This window comes from Perna viridis, chromosome 4 (assembly GCF_037379345.1).
Source record: "Perna viridis isolate PV_CMFRI_1.1 ecotype Kerala chromosome 4, ASM3737934v1, whole genome shotgun sequence".
NCBI classification, from domain to species: Eukaryota; Metazoa; Mollusca; class Bivalvia; order Mytilida; family Mytilidae; genus Perna; species Perna viridis.
In genome coordinates this window covers 31,648,668-31,665,404 of record NC_142448.1, presented here as the reverse complement: position 1 = coordinate 31,665,404, position 16,737 = coordinate 31,648,668, and the positions used below count along the sequence as shown (strand labels likewise).

General features: G+C 32.5%; 1 protein-coding gene across 2 annotated transcripts; it reads right to left on the bottom strand.

Moving 5' to 3' along the window:
* Positions 1-8,902: 8,902 nt before the first annotated feature.
* Positions 8,903-12,078, bottom strand: LOC148619748 (innexin unc-9-like). 2 transcript variants are annotated; one of them, XM_088579980.1, is made up of 3 exons: positions 11,937-12,078; positions 9,729-10,669; positions 8,903-9,347 (listed from the first exon to the last, which is right to left on the bottom strand). In XM_088579980.1, the coding sequence occupies exons 2-3, from the start codon at positions 10,652-10,654 to the stop codon at positions 9,038-9,040; spliced, it is 1,236 nt and encodes a 411-aa protein (XP_088436106.1). In that variant the 5' UTR covers positions 10,655-10,669; positions 11,937-12,078; the 3' UTR covers positions 8,903-9,037. The 2 variants fall into 2 exon arrangements, with proteins under 2 accessions (XP_088436106.1, XP_088436107.1); XM_088579981.1 differs by lacking the exon at positions 11,937-12,078 and adding an exon at positions 10,949-11,054.
* Positions 12,079-16,737: the final 4,659 nt, after the last annotated feature.

Here is a 16,737-nt window from a genome sequence, read left to right as displayed (position 1 = left end):
CTCAAGTAACATGAAAAATAACCAAAAGGTGAAAACGAATTTCCTGGTGGGACATGACATATCACAAAATACGAGTTTGTCAGAATGAACATTAAAAATGACGAAATATAATGATACTGGTAATATCGCGATCTGTTGTGAAAAACAATGATGGAATGTATATTCGGCACAAATTTATGATTTCACAATAAGTGAACTTAATTATGTTCCTAAACTTTACTTCTTAACAAACCCTTAGTTAACCTCTGAAGGTACGTTATTGTATACCTACTTGCGGGAGTCTTTAAGTGGAAAAATACTGCTACAAAATGAAATGAATACAGAAATGTACATGAGGTACAAGTAAGTCTCCCCTTTGGTGTAAGAAGTAATAACTTACACAAGATTTCATTACTTCCAGAAACCTGTTTATATTTACCTAAAGGATAGGATCTATAGTCAAAAAGTGAAAAAGAAACAACATTATAATTGGTCAAGTCATACACTTTTTTAATGCAATGTTAAAAATTATCCACCAGATGGGTACTTCTTTTGTTGTGTATACTGCATTATGTATGGCGCTTTATTCCGTTATTTCCAATGACCATCAAAATCAACGTAATCATAAACTGGCACTTATGATAGTTCTAGATCAAGGTTAATGCCCGTGTAATGATTTTCTCACGCTCTCAAGTCGATTCAAGACAACATCACATGGATTTGTTTCGATAAGGCATACGATGAACGGAATACTCTAAAACATGGCATGGCCTTACCTTGATCTTTTAATTAACACGATTTTCTTTCTTTTTTTTTTTGGTTACATGGATTGCCTAAATTTTGGCTTTCCAGGCCAAAACATAGGATTGGACTAGTCTGGATATTTTAGTATTTATGTTACCTTACTGTTATTAATAATACAATGTTACAGTAAATAGGCGTAATTAGGAATAACACGTAATTACTTAAATTTAGTTATTACTAGTAAGTCCTAACCGGTTTAATAAATATATGTATTTCCTGGTTTTCTGTAGTTCACGATATTTCTAGTCGTATTTACTAAGCATATGATAATATCAAATGCTTTGTTTAATTAAATATTAAATATTTAAGTAATTTAAACAGTTTAGCTGATCTTCTTGTTTTTCAAACAAAAGATAAAATACATGTAGACCACCTGTACTAGTAGTTTATCCTCGCATTTGTGGAATTTTTTAAAAATTGTTTACTGAGGAATAGTACATTCAGTTTAATGAGACATCAGAAAGAAACCAATTATGATGACAGTGAAGAAAGACCAACTAAAAAAGTCGGACGATACCTTCAAAACGACAAAAGAAGACAAACGTGTGGTAATAGATTATCAAGGCAAGCAGAAGAAATGCTTGCAAGAAACGTCGTTCATTGCAACATCCCTTCAGCACCTGCGTATGGTGTTTTCATATCCCAACTCATACTTTTACCAGAGTTTGCCGTAACTATGTAGACTTTTTTACTGCGCTAGATTTCTTATAATTAGTCTTCTGGTACAGGGTTATATTCCTATACAAGATAGAAGTCACCACTACGGAATTTTTATGGTAAATGTGGTAAATGGCCTTATAGTATAATTATCGTATCCATTTACATTTACTCAAGTTACATGGTAAACATATCATGAAAATCTTGTTTTTTGTCCCTTGTTATCCTGATTCTGACACCTATTGAGTCACAGTTTCCAAAATCAATCCTGTGCTTCCTTTTGTAGTAAGACACGTTATGCTACATTTCAGATAGATCAATTCACATTTTAATTAAGTCAATATCAGCATATCATAAAAAACCTTGTTTTGATCCCTATTTTGAGCCCAGTTCCTAAACGATTCAAGTCGCAACCCCGAAATTAAACACAAGTTTCCTTTTTGTATAAAATCTTTGAATGATATTTTAAGATTTTTCAATCCATTTTGTTTTTTAAATTTTACTTCCTTTCACGAAATTTGAATTCTTAGGAGCCATATCCAGCACATATCGCCGATGTCAGACGATTATATATTTAGTAAGAGTAATCAAGGGAACCAAGGTTATAGCGGTAATCAAAAGAATGAATTCCAGGAACAAAGACCAGACAAAGACCAGTAACCTGTAAGACGAACTCAATTTGAACTACTTGTATTGTCTGGCCCTTAAATCTTCTAATTCATTCCAAGGACTGATATTTAAAAAAAAGAAAAGTCTAAAAATATTTAAGTATATATCATTAATAAATCTTTCTGAGTGATATCAGTCAATATTTTTGTCAACTTTCATAAAATAGTAAATACTTCTACTGTGATGTTCCATTAGTAATTGAAGAGCCAATAACTGTACTGGAAGTGGTTGGAAAAGTAGAAAAAAACAACTTTTAAGCTTGGAACATCCGATATCATGCTTTATGGTACACTAAAAATGATATTGACAGTTCTCTGTAGAAATTTAAGAATTTCCCATTCATTTAATGCATTGCTCTGCATCTGGATTTATTAAACAAACTTTTGATGTATATTTAATGTGGTCGAGTCAAGTACAACAGTTCTTTTATATGGGTTCTGAAAAGTGATCAAATTTAATCAAATAGCTATTAGATATTTAATCAATTAATTTGACTCTGACTCTGATTGTTTTTCCACGGAACACAGTTTTATATTGAGTATAAACAGCAAACGTCAACACTACAATATCATCTTAAATAAAACACAAATATAACAATGATATATGTACGTATGGTGTAGATGTCAAAGAGACAAAAACCCCACCGGGATGAAAATGTCAGCTCAAGGCAACCCATTGGTCTTCAATGAACGACGAGGAACCCAACATACCACTGAACGGACTGCAGCTGGCCCCAAACATTCTTATACACAGGTACAGAGTTGCCGCTATATACTCAAGTAACATGAAAAATAACCAAAAGGTGAGAACGAATTTTCTGGTGGGGCATGACATAGCACAAACTACGAATTTGTCAAAATAAAAACTAAAAAATTCGAAATGTAATGATACCTGTTATATTGCGATCTGTTGTGACAAAAAATGATGGAATGCATATTCGGCACAAATTTATTATTTCACAACTGAGCAAGTGAACTTAATTATGTTCCTAACTTTTACTTCTTAACAACCCTTAGTTAACCTTTGAAGGTACGTTATTGTATATCTACTTGAGAGAGTCTTTAAGTGGAAAAATACTGCTACAAAATAATATGAATTACAGAAATGTACATGAGGTACAAGTAAGTCTTCACTTTGGTGTAATAAGTAATAATTAACACAAGATTGCATTAATTACAGAAACCTGTTTATATTTTCCTAAAGACACGATCTATAACCAAAACGTGAAAAGAAAAACAACATTATAATTGTCATACACTTTTTTATGCAATGTTAAAAATTATCTTTTGTTGTGTATATTACATTATGTATGGCGCTTTTTTCCGTTATTTCCAATGACCATCAAAATCAACGTAATCATAAACTGGCACTTATGATACTTCTAGATCAAGGTTAATGCACGTGCGATGATTTTCTCACGCTCTCAAGTCGAATCATGGCAACATCACATGGATTTGTTTCGATAAGGCATACGATGAACGGAATACTCTAAAACATGGCATGGCCTTACCTTGATGTTTTATTTAGCTCGTTTTTTTGGTTACACGGATTACCTCAATTTTGGTTTTACCAGGCCAAAACATAGGATTTGACTAGTCTGGACCTTTTGGTATTTGTTTTGCCTTTCTGTTGTTCATAATACAATGTGACAGTAAATAGGCGTAATTAAGAATTACGCATAATTACTAAAATTTAGTTATTATGAATAATTCCTAACCAGTTTAATAAATATATGTACTTCCTGGTTTTCTGTAGTTTACGATATTTCTAATCTTATTTACTAAGCATATAATAAGTCATCACTACAGAAGTTTTATGGTCGTCATCATGAACTTGTGGATTGTTACTGTGTATCCATCTGCACAATGAGAACCGATTTGTTCAACGTGTCAAAGTTTTCCTTTCCTCATTCGTCTACCCTGGACTTGACTTTTTATGCGCGACTTGATGGGTGTTTCTGGAAAAGCAGAAAACGCTTACCCTTCCTATTCACCTGGTCTATGTTCCCAGTTTTTAGTAGAGTCCGAGTTGCTCATTTACTTTTGTTATTAATACTTTGTAAGTACATGTATCATTTTGGTTATTTTTCTTATTTGTTGTATGCGTCTGTTTTCCATGTGTGATTTTTGTCCCCGGATTACCTTCTTTGGATTTTCGTAAAAATCCTGATTCCCTTGATTAGCTCTTTGACACAAAGAGATAGTTTAAACTGCGATTATTCTATATTCGGATGTGTTAAAAAAAGATTTTGTAAGGCAATAAATAAGCGTTAAATGGCGCATTTGTTTCAGTAAATACTTGTTATTATTGATACACATAAGAATTACACGTATCTACTAAACACACTAGGAATTACATGTTATAACTAAAATGTTTAGAAATTACACGTTATATCCGATTACGCTTATTTACTGTAGCATATACATATAAACCGTGTTTACTTCGAAACGCAAGTTTCAATGTTTCAACGCCGGATCCATGCATGTTTTTAACGCCAATGTACAAAAAGTGGGTAGCGTAAGTAAATAACTCTTATATGAAAGACGGTTAAGTAAATCTATATAGCAATAGATACATGTGTATTCGGTGCTAAAATTTTCAATCTTTTAGCGCTTGCTTGTGTACATACGTAGAAGTCGGTCGTATTCTTTAAATATTCATGGGAAGTAAAAGTAAACAAAGTGAATTTGTCTTATGTTTTACTCTTTTGCCTCAAAATAGTTTCTCATGAACTTTAAATGTATATCGGGCACTTCTTTTGTCATCATTTAGTTTGCAGAGCTCTCAGAATTTTCATAAACGCTATCATATTTGCATAAATTTCAATTTTTCTCCGGGTTTGACAGTTTTACTGTTTTGTAACGACGGTTGCAACGGTACCATGTTTATACCAAAAATGATGCAAAATAGATAAATGTGAAGCATTTAGAAGAATATTTGCCCATTTCTGATGTGTATCTTGTTGCAAAAAACAATTAAGATTGAGGTTCCTTTATTATTTTTTTTCTTTATCATATTTTGTATAAAAAACTCAGTTATTGTTAAAATTATGTTGTACATGTACACACTTTTTATATTTTCTGCAATCATCGCCTTCATTTACAATGTTTTTTGTTTGTTTGTTTTTGGATTACACCTTTAATTATCTAAGGTTATAATGAAACAGACCTGATATTGACTTCTGAATTGTGATCAATCTCATTTTCAGAAACTTATGGCGGAATAAGTTCACGAAAGTCACGTTTAGAAGATTTTTCTGTACAGGTAAACAAGTCCTTTTAAAATAATTTGTCCTTCTTTCTGGATTGTTAACAATGCACCGACGTTTTTATTTTGGATGATAAGTTTATTTTTCATTGATCGGATAGAGGAGGATTTCGATTCCACTCATTTACTAGGAATACATTAAAGTTCTGACATAAAACTTTTTCGTCAAGTTAAACGCAAATATATTAATTTTCAAAAGACTAAGGAACTAAAGTCATCGGTTCCTTATTGAATTAAGCACAGCATGTGATTTCTGTAACAATCGCCATAATGTCGAGAGCTCGAATGTTAATTAATTTCTTGATTGCAGATAAGAAGTTTTTGAAACTTTAGTATTGTATATGTATGAAACATTCAACCAAAATAGAACATTTTTGTAACGTAAATAATAAGTTATTATCACGAAACCTCATTTTTAACAATCGTTGCTTGAAAGACTTCATATCCAAGTGCCGTTGTAACAGTCGTTGCAGGAAAATAAACCCTTTAAACTGGCGTCCAATTCAAAATCCGCAATTTTGCAAATATAACAGCATTTATGAAAAATAAAAAAAAAACTCTGTAGACTATTGTGACGACATTGAGATTGCTGACAGACCGGTTGGAGGCGGTGTTGTCATAGATGTCACAGCGGTACGAGTTCCGCAGAGGGAAGGACCAAAAATTTGCATCGCATATTTGACAGTTTTAACATTGTTGGGAATTTTTCAGACCTTTATATATATATAAATAAAGAGAGGAACAAGTTTAAATGAACATCATTATTATATGATTTATATTTATTTCATTTCATATTTTATCAGTACACTTTATCGGTATATTTTATTTTGATTAGCTTAATTATATAAAAATCTAATTACTGAATTCTGTTCAACATGAAAGTAATTGACTCATTTACTAGTATATTGTTTTTGATACTTTCACACTTTAATAAAGGGTATATTTTTGTACTGAAATCTGGTGTGTTGTGACAACACACAAATATAGAGTTGAGGTTGAAATAGGAAACAAACAGCACCATCCAAATTCTGATAACACAAGTGGTAGTAAAGAAATGAGGTAGACACACTTCCCCAAAATACAATGAATTTAATTGCTTATGAATCTAAAGAGTGTGCAAGAAAACGAGTTATAAAATATACACTTGCATATATATATGTATGTAAAAACTGGCTTCGCAGAAATTGGGTCGTTTTGTAATAGGATATTAAAAGTTTGGATATTGTGATAAGTTACATGCCATTAATTGTCTATTTTCAGTGGAATTTCATTGGCATCTCGAGCGCCTGCCATTGTGTGTTCCTTTTGATTTATTTTCCATTGTTTGTTTTAAACATAACGAAGTCAAACTAGAAGCAGAGTTAGTGGAAGTCAGTTATCTTGTTTCATAAGCTGCCCCATTCTTACAGATTGATTCTTTTCTAGATCAAGGTTAAAACTTTTCTGTTTTCTTATTTTCTCACGACTACCTGTTGAATAATGTAAATATTGCAAACATTCGGTCGGATACCAATCTTACTTTGAAGCGTTTTTTTTTTTTTGTTTTTTTGTTGTTTTTTGTTTTTTGTTGTTTTTTGTTTTTTGTTTTTTTTTTATTTGTTTATTTACACAAAGGGCTTTTATCAAAATATGTTGATAAGTTGAGGACAAAACAAGCGAGCTAAGTATTTTGATTGGATTACATGGTTACACATTTATAATGTTTCGTACAGATTTCCTTGAAACAGTTTTTTCATGTTTATAGTATCTTTATCATTCAACCAGTTAACTTAATATCTGAAACATCCGGGATAATGAATTTCATGAAAATTCGTGTTTATAAAAGTGCTGGAAATATACAAGAAATTAGGCAACACAGATTTTTTATATTGAATGTAACAAAATTTGCATTCTTAAATTAGTGAATAAAAGTACTTTCTCAAAACCTTAAAAACTGTGCTAGATATGTGGTGAGCCAGGCTTAAATTTTGAAACAAACATCCAGAGGTTTGATTGTTGCTACCACCTTTCATGTAATTCCTAAAATATCACTACAAAACACATATATTGTACTAATAGAACAATACGTATTACAAGATGATACAACTCGTTGAATACTGTACACATGCATTGTCTTGTTTCGTTTTCACTTTTAGTTTATTTTGTATGTTACTTGGGTATATAGGGGCAACTCTGTCGTTGTACCTGTGTATAAAATTTTTTGGGGCCAGCTGCAGCCTACCCTGTTGTTGGATTTCCTTCATTGAAGACCAATGGGTGGCTTAGGGCTGATCTTTTCATCCCGGTGGGGTTGTTGTCTCTGACATATACACCATACATTTTCCCGTTATATTGTGGTAACTTTACTGTGTTCTGTTAATTAAGTTCGTTTTATATATTTCATATCCAATGCGACATTAGGTATGATTTACATAACTTTTGTGCATATAGATGATACATTTGTTTTCTTATTTTTGTTAAGTTCCGTAATTGTTTTATCATTTTTCATAACAAATTAATTGACTTTATGAATTGACGTTACGTTTCTAGCTATTACTATAATGGATAATAAAAATCCATTTGGAAATGACTTCAATTAATCTTCAACAGGAGGATCTCTATAACAATGATAATTTTGTCTTTTTAACTAAATTTCATTTTGTTTTTATGATAGTCTTTAACACAAGTTTTGTCATTGTTGATAGCTTTAAAAAAAAAACTCCTGAAATTCCAAAATCGAGAAAATATCAAAACTGTTGTAAGCCTATTGAATGTGGTCAACGTGTTTTTTTTTAAAATATGTTGTGTTGAATTACTCAAAGCACTGAACTAATCTCCTGTTCATTTTTTTTACATGAAACCCGCTGATATATTTACGCATTCGTACAACAACCAATTAAATAAAGACTTGATTCTACAAATCCATTTGACGGACCTGCCTATGTGCAAACTTTGGGTATTTCTGAACAAAACTCATTGACATTATACGCAGTTCGTACTACATAGGGCCATATCAAGCAGATAATAAGGTGGTGAATTAACTTCTATATTGATTTGTTTTGTTTAGTCAATATTTCTTAAACATAAATCATGCTTGCACTTTTGTAAGCGAGACTTCTTAACTTATCAGGAGTTGAACCGAGAAATCTATATTGACTGACCCCGGTTAATGTAGTTTTCTCAGAGCAATACATGTTCTGCATTAACCTAATAAAAATATATTTCAAGTTCGATTCGGTTCAGTCAATGAAGAGTATGGTGAAGAAACAAGCTTTTTTTTATTCTCCTATATCAAAATGAGGAATTAAAATTACTACATCTATTATACTTTCACGGAAAATCATCATATTTAGAGCTCAATTTATACTAATGCACCTATTTTATTTTATGTTTCTATTCGCAGGTGAGAATATTTCGAACTTCAATATTTTTTTCATCTTTTATTTTTGATTAATATCGCGTGTATATACTCTTTTATAATATATAGATTAATGTAATGTAAAGCGTTAGTGTAATATATATGAATGAATTCGATAAGCGCTGTATAAAAACTATGTAATAATAATAAACCAAAATCTAGCATATACAGTATGCACAACGCACACGTGAATCATACATACATGTAGCTATGATTTAATATTCATACACACACACACACACGCAAATGCATATATATGTTCATTTACATCGTCGATTCCTGTGTTGAACATGACGTCATTGATTTATGATTAGCTGCCTCTTGCGCTGAATTTCCTGTCATTGGAGTTGCCTGCATTTGAACGAGATATTGTGGTGCTGAGATTTCTTGCACTGACTGCTTCTTTTCGTTCCATAAATATATAACAATTTCCTGAACTAATATGTCCGAAGAAATATCGCCAATCATTTTAAGGATGAATACTCCATCTTGTCCAATAATCCTACTGCTGAAATTGTTAACCTCCACGGAATTTGTTTTCACCTTTGACATGGATAGATATTTTCTTATGTATCTAAAAGGCAATTATATTTTGTGTGTTTTATTTGCTAGTTAAATTCAACCTAAAATTACATAAAATTATTATTAAAATCAACACTAAAAATTAAATATAAATCGAGAATCATCGAAAAACAATTGATTAAAACCATAATCATATTCGACAAGGATAAAATGTAACAATTGGTATTTTATCGTATGCAACTCCAATTATCGAATAGTAAATTTAAATGCTTTCGACCTGCCTACATTTGAAATTTTAACAACTTTTGAAATTTGAGTGATTTGCGATACTCTAAGGTCTTTACGTTATGATACTTTAAAGTAAAGATTAAAATCTGCCCTAATTCTTACGCGGAATAAATATGTTGTCCATAAATTAGGTTACTCAACTTACCGCTGTCTAACCATTGGTAACAATGATTTGACCAAAAATATAAAACCACTGGTTCCCGAAGCTATACAGACAACCATTAACCACATCCAAACAAAGAAGCATATTTTCTCGTTAAATTCGTTGACTGGTACTATGCATTGGAAGCTATATTGGTGTATAACGCGGACTTTTCTCACTTCCATGACACATAGTATATCTCTAGGGAAACCAGGAGAATATCCTACGTACGAATAGTTTTTGTTGATAATGCTCTCTAAGACGGAAAGTCCATACAAAGTTACATTTGGTGGAGAAAGATATCCTTGTAGAATGGTCAGTTGGGTGACAGCATTCACGAAGTACAGAAGTTTCACAATGGCTAGAATAACAGTTAGAATGCCAAAAGGTATACAATTGAAAGGCCCTCTGTCAAATATTTCGTACAAGTACGCACCTATGTCCTTGGCAATTATATGGCGCTCATGGGCTATGTGTGAATTGTACATTTTGACCATACTTATTATCTTTTGACATCCAAATCCAAACGTTGATTCGCAAATTGTAAGGAAGACACATGGAAATCGGAAAACTAAAGCTTGACAAACTAAAATCACTGGAAGCCATTGATATAAAGTCCTTGTGTTTTGTTCGTTTTCATCTGGGCTTCTCCGGGACACATACGGGATGTCAACAGGAGAAAAGTATTGTGCTGACATGTGTCCCGATGTATCCTGTATCTCTCTGGACATCCAACAGTGTTCATTTGCATATTTTGTTTGTGGATCCGAGTATTCTGGAGGGACATGGCAAAAAACATTAGGTCCGAAATAGTGGCGGACTTCAACTATAATAGCGAGACTTAAAAGTAGCAAAAATGTCCATGTACTGCTGAATCGGTCTGCCCAACTTTCTTGTTTGATAGATGATTTAAGGTACAATGAAAACATTGTTCCGAATGCTTGCTGCAACACCAAACAAAATGTGTGAAAACGATCACTTTTATTTGATTAATATGTGTTCATTGTTCTTTGTTTACTTTTTGTTTTGTTTTGTTTTGTTTTGTTTTTGTTTTTGTTTTTGTTTTGTTTTGCTTTGTTTTCTTTTTGTTTCTGTTTTTGTTTTTGTTTTTTGTGGGGGGGATGGGTTGTGGAATCATTTTGATCTTTCTTATTTTTTGATAAACAAAAGCCTTAAAAACCACGAAACACTAAGTTCATGATAAGCTAAGTTTTCATACTTACATGTATTTAGTATACTTCATGGTGCACTTCTTTTTTTTCCCGAAGATGTGTCAAAATGTGATTTTATGCGCATACAATTTTGACAACCTTTAGGTTTGTTAAAAATGCATAGGCAATTAAAGAAAGAGATCTTTCAATCCAAAATATTTGATATCCTCTAAATCTCTAAATGGATGAATACATTTAGTTCCAGGAGAAATTAATATTTGTCGTTTTGATCAGTATTTTTTTTCACGAAAAGATATTTTGCTTTTAACATTGAACTCAATGCTATGTTAATGACGAATCTTAATGCAGTTGAATGGGAGATGAGGACCCATGCTCATGAAATCACGGAGTCACGTGACGAGACTTAAATACCCTATTGTAAGGTGAAAATGAACGAAGCAATTAACAAATAAACACATAAGACGAAGACACATATTTTCTATATATCTATATAGTTTTTATAATTGTGTATTACCTATTTTCTATGTATTTCTATAAATTGAAATAAAATTAGATATTATAATTATGTCAAATGTTATTAAAAGATTGAATATTCAACTCGTAAGTGACCGATCTGACAATATAATTTCACTCAATGATGTTTTCACTATTTGAAAATACCATTATTTGATCTTTGCTCAGAAATTTGTCAAAACAATGTTAGAAATTTGAGGTTTTTGACAGATTTGTCTGCCATTGAAATGTTCCTTTTCCATGGATTTCAATGAAATTATAACTCAGTTAACCAAAATCATATACAAATTTTGTCTTTTACCGTGCTCCTGATAGCGCAAATAGTCAAATTAAACTTTCAATATGGTGTTTTTTCATACTATGTTTCATCCATTGTCTGATTCTTACAAACACTTACAATTAAATAACAGTAAATTCGTTTACGACCAAAAGTTACAGACCTACATATACCTATCCCAAATAGCAAGAAACAAACAAATGATACTTGAGAACACTTTAAATATAAATGATTCAAAACTTATCTTACCTTCAGTGGAACTCGTGCTTCAAGATTCTGTTAAGAAACGTCTCAGTGCAAGTTCATACCACACTTAATTAGCATACTATGATTGCCACTAATGTAAAAATTCCCAAGACAACATAAACGCATAATTTTTATTTGATTTGAAAATTCAAAGATATAAGTAAAAATGTAGATACGTAACTTCAGTAAGTGCAAATCAACATGACAAAAGTTCGGGAAACCCAAAAAAACTTAATTGAAAACCTACAGTGTATCAAATTTTCCGAATGTTTATCTTTTGCTGCTGTTTATTTTCTTAAGTATCTTGAAGAAGTGATGCAAGACCCTCACTTCAATTGAGAGAATATTATTATACGTCATGAAACTTCTCTTAGTGCGAACTGGTATTTTGGCTGCACATGAAGTGCGAAATTAAAACAAAACACCAATATTTTTCAATGTTATAGCTGAGTTTGTCAACCGAACAACCTTTTAATACACAATTTACAAATATTGAACCGCCAATAAATCCAGAATAAGACATTTGGTATACAGCCAAAATCCACGATTTTCATAATTTTAATCTCAATTTAAGTATCACATTTTGAGTAAAAAAACTATTGTTGGAATACAATTTAACTTTTAATACTTTTTAGTATTGTTCCCGAAAGCTGGCTAACGGAAATAATAGTAAAAATATATGAAAAAAAGGTTCAAAATCTGGCTAGTCATTATACTCAATTCGTGTTTCAGTAAAGTTTTTTTTCTACTATACTGAATAATATGTTGAATGAGTACGCAGATCATGTCAATTTGATTACAAAATCACAAGCTGTATTTAGAAACGGGCATTCCACTGTTGATAATATTTTTGTTCTGTATGCACTTCACAATTCACAATTCATTTGCTTTCGACGCTGTTTGGTGATATGGTTTATGGCAAAAGTTACGTAAGTAAAATATCAAATGAAAAATATTTAATGTAATCCATAGTTTGTATATCAAAACGCCAAATCGAGCATTAAACCCTAGAAGGGGTGAAGAGAATTCGAACTTTTTTTACGTCAGACATTGGTGTAAAGCAAGAAGAAAATTCGTCTCTTTTTTTTTTATTTCCCATTTTTTCTGAATGATTTGAAAGTCTTAGGACCTTTTCTGACGTATGTCAAGAGTCCATAGGAATATTTGTAAATTGTTTATCATTCTTTATGCTGATGATACTACATTATTATCAGAGAACGTGAATGATATGCAAGAGAATTTGACAAGGTTTAAAGGTACCTGTGAGCGATGGAAATTAAGTGTGAACACGAGTAAAACCAGTTGTGGTTTTCGGGAAAAAGAAAACTATATTAAATAAAATTCAAACTTAATGGAAAAGATATTGCTATTGTATACATTTATTCATACTCATACGTGTTATTTCGTTATAATGGAAGTTTTCACAAACCAAAGAAAAGGTTGTGTGATTAAAGCCAAAAGGCCCTTCATACTTTGTATGCAAAAATTAAAAATTTAAGCATACTTATTGATTTACAGGTTAAACTTTTTGACTCATTGGTAAGTCCAATACTGTTATATGCATCGTAAGTTTTCGGTTTCGACAAAAACAGATGAAATAGAAAGAATTCATTTACAATTTTGTAAGAAAAGTTTGACAGTTCGAAATACCACGCCTTACTATATGAGAAATAGGTCGATTTCCTCTAAATATTAGTATCAAATGTAGAGTGGTAATGTTTTGGAACAACCTTCTGCTAAACAATACAAATCTACCCCCAATCACGTATCAAATTATGATAAAATTACATTCTTTAGACCCAGTCGAATTAAAATGGATTTCCCATAATAATCGATTTTTTTATGATACTGGATTATTATTCATCTGGGATTACCAAATACCATTAGAAAAGCAAGTATTAAAATCAATGCTTTCATTACAATTGAAGGATCAGTTTAATGTAACATTGGCAGTCAAGTCGTTGCGACTTAAATTCAAAATTTAAGACTTCCTTTATTGCTTGTCTAGAGATATCTTTAGAACTTTAATTACTTTACAATCTAAAATTAACAGTCAGTTTTCACAGTAGGTTACAAGTGTAACACCATCTTACAGATAACCTAATTAATGTCTTTCTTTGAACTGTCCAGACGACTTTGATGATTTGTTTATAATGTCAATAAAATACATTTCCTTCCGGCCAGTTCCAAACGTTCACGTGAAATAATGAATTAATTATCTCGGGCAGATTAACCTTTCAAGAATATTATCATTTTTGTGAACTGTTGCCACTTGGGCTAGTTCAGCTTGTCTGGAAAAGCTAATAACACTCGACAAGAATAGATTTACAAGTTCCGTTAATTGGTGTAGTTACAAATTAATTAGTTTGGTATTATATAATATTTTGGTGATATAGACAAGTCCATGGTGTTATGACAAAAATACCAACTTACATATTGCCTTCCTTACAATGATTTGATTTATACGTTTTGCAATAAAAGCATTATCAACTGGTTGAAAATTAAAGATTATCTGAAGTAACTATAATTACTCTACAATCTAAACTTAACGGTCAGTTTTGACAGTAGGTAAACACCATCTGGCAGATAAACTAATTAGTCAAGGTAATATCTTTCTTTGAACTGTCCAGCTTTGTTTATAATGTCAATACACAATATTACCTCCCTGCCAGTTCCAGACGCGCACGTGGGATAAGGAATCAATTATTTCGGGCAGCTTAACCTTTAACCACGGTCGTTGAAATAAAAGAAGATTTAAGACAGAAAAATAGAGCATGAAAATGAATTTACACTAATTTTCCTTAATCATGCAAAGACCAGACTCTTGTCTGATATCACCTCACGAGGATTATTTTGCTAGCTCTTTGATTGTGGTCATTTAAGTCCTAATCGCACACTTTTTTTTTTTTACATTTCTTCGATTAGTCTTTTTGGTGGTTTTCTGTCACGTGTTGGATAGCGTGGCAACATTGTCACTTTCGCTGGTGTTGTTTTCTGTTGTAATATATGTACATTTGGGTCTTCAATTGTCGAATTGACATAAGTAATAACATTGTCATCATTTCATGTTTCGACAACCAACGGCTCTTTTTCTCTGTAGTCTCTGGCAATCACCCTTTCTCCTATTTCGAATTGCCTCTCTTTCTTCCCTACTCGGGTTTTATACGACTTCCCTGGTAATCACGGACAATGTTCTTAATGTTCGGTTTATCGGTATGTAAGGAGAAAGTTTACTATATTTTTCTTCAAATCTGCGGCTTCCCATTTCATCGATTTAATTGACTATTTAAGTGTTTGAATCAATCGTTCGGCTAGTCCATTTGTTGCGGCATGGTACGGGGCTAGGATTTCGTATGTTTGAAACCATTGCTGGTCATAAACTTCGACAACTCATCTGATGTGAATTGGGGGCGTTGTCACTGACAATTTGCGATGATACATTATTTCTCGAAAATACATGTCTCATGATGTGGATCGTTCTTTCAGTACTTGTACTTTTCATTTCGAATACCTCCGGCCATTTGCTATGTGCATCAACCATTGCAAAGAACATCTTATTTATGAATGGTGCGGCATAATCAATATGTACACGTTCCCATGGAGTTTCGAGCCACTTCCATTGAAGTAATGGTGCAAGTGACGGTGTGTTGTGTGTTTTGACAACCTGTACAACTTTTCACTAACGTTTCAATGTCACTGTCAATACCAGGACACCACGCATGGCTTCTGGCAAGCGCTTTCATTCGGACTATCCGAAGTTGACTACTATGTACATGTAGTAGCTCGAGAATTCGGCCTCTGAATTTCTCAGGAATTATCGTTCTAATTCGCAATAATAATGACTAACGCTTATTTCGTTCCTACGTTTGTAATATGGTTTCAACTCTGGAATTAGAGTATTCAACGCCATACGTAAACTCCGATAAAAATATTGCATAGCGTTGTAATCTGAATGCATTATAGTTACAGGCAATAATTTGTGCGGATTGAAAATGGATTGTCACTGCTTTCCCATCCATTCATCGTATTGTTAAGCACGGCTGCTAACACTTTATCCTTTCGTGTTTCGCGCTGAATTTCGGCACCGGTGACGGGTAAGTCCACAGTCTGTGACATATAAAATACCTCCTCTGCTTCTTTCGCCTTCGTCTCGGACATACTTCCTATCCGTAGGCGAGATGCATCTGCGTTTGTAAGGCTTTTTGAACTTTTGTATTCAATGTCATATTATGAACTCCGATAAAAAATATTGCATAGCGTTGAAATCTGCATGCAGTATAGTTACAAGCAATGATTTGTACGGATTGAAAATTGTTGTAAATGGAGCATTATCGATCAACAAAGTAAATTTTCTTCCGTATAAGAAAGTAATGAACTTCTTTACTACCCACACTTTTTCGAGAGCTTCTTTCTGAATTTGCGCATAGTTCTTTTCAGATTTCGTGAGACTTCTAGGATGCAAATGCGATCGGTCGTTCTGATCCATACGGCATAACATGAAATAACATGGCTCCGATACCTACAGTTGAAGCGTCGCAAACTGACCTCAGCGGTAAGTTCGGATACTTGATCTGACGTAATCATAGTCTTTATCTGCACACGAGTCAGTCCAGTATCATTTACTGTCCCTCTGTAGCAAAACATCTAGTGATTTTAACACGGTAAAAGAAATTTAATTCGGCAAAAACTTGTGGTAGTAATTTATCAATCCTAGGAACACAGGCAAGTCATTCACATTCTTTGGAATAGAGGTGCTTATAAAAAGGCGGTATCAAGCTCAATTTTATTTTTTCCCATTCACATT

Bases quoted from the DNA above. Each gene is read 5' to 3' on its own strand.
- LOC148619748 (XM_088579980.1), bottom strand. From the start codon at position 10,654: ATGTTTTCATTGTACCTTAAATCATCTATCAAACAAGAAAGTTGGGCA. The intron at 9,348-9,728 runs GTAAGTTGAGTA...ATTGCCTTTTAG, and splicing joins TTACCAATGGTTAGACAGCG to ATACATAAGAAAATATCTAT.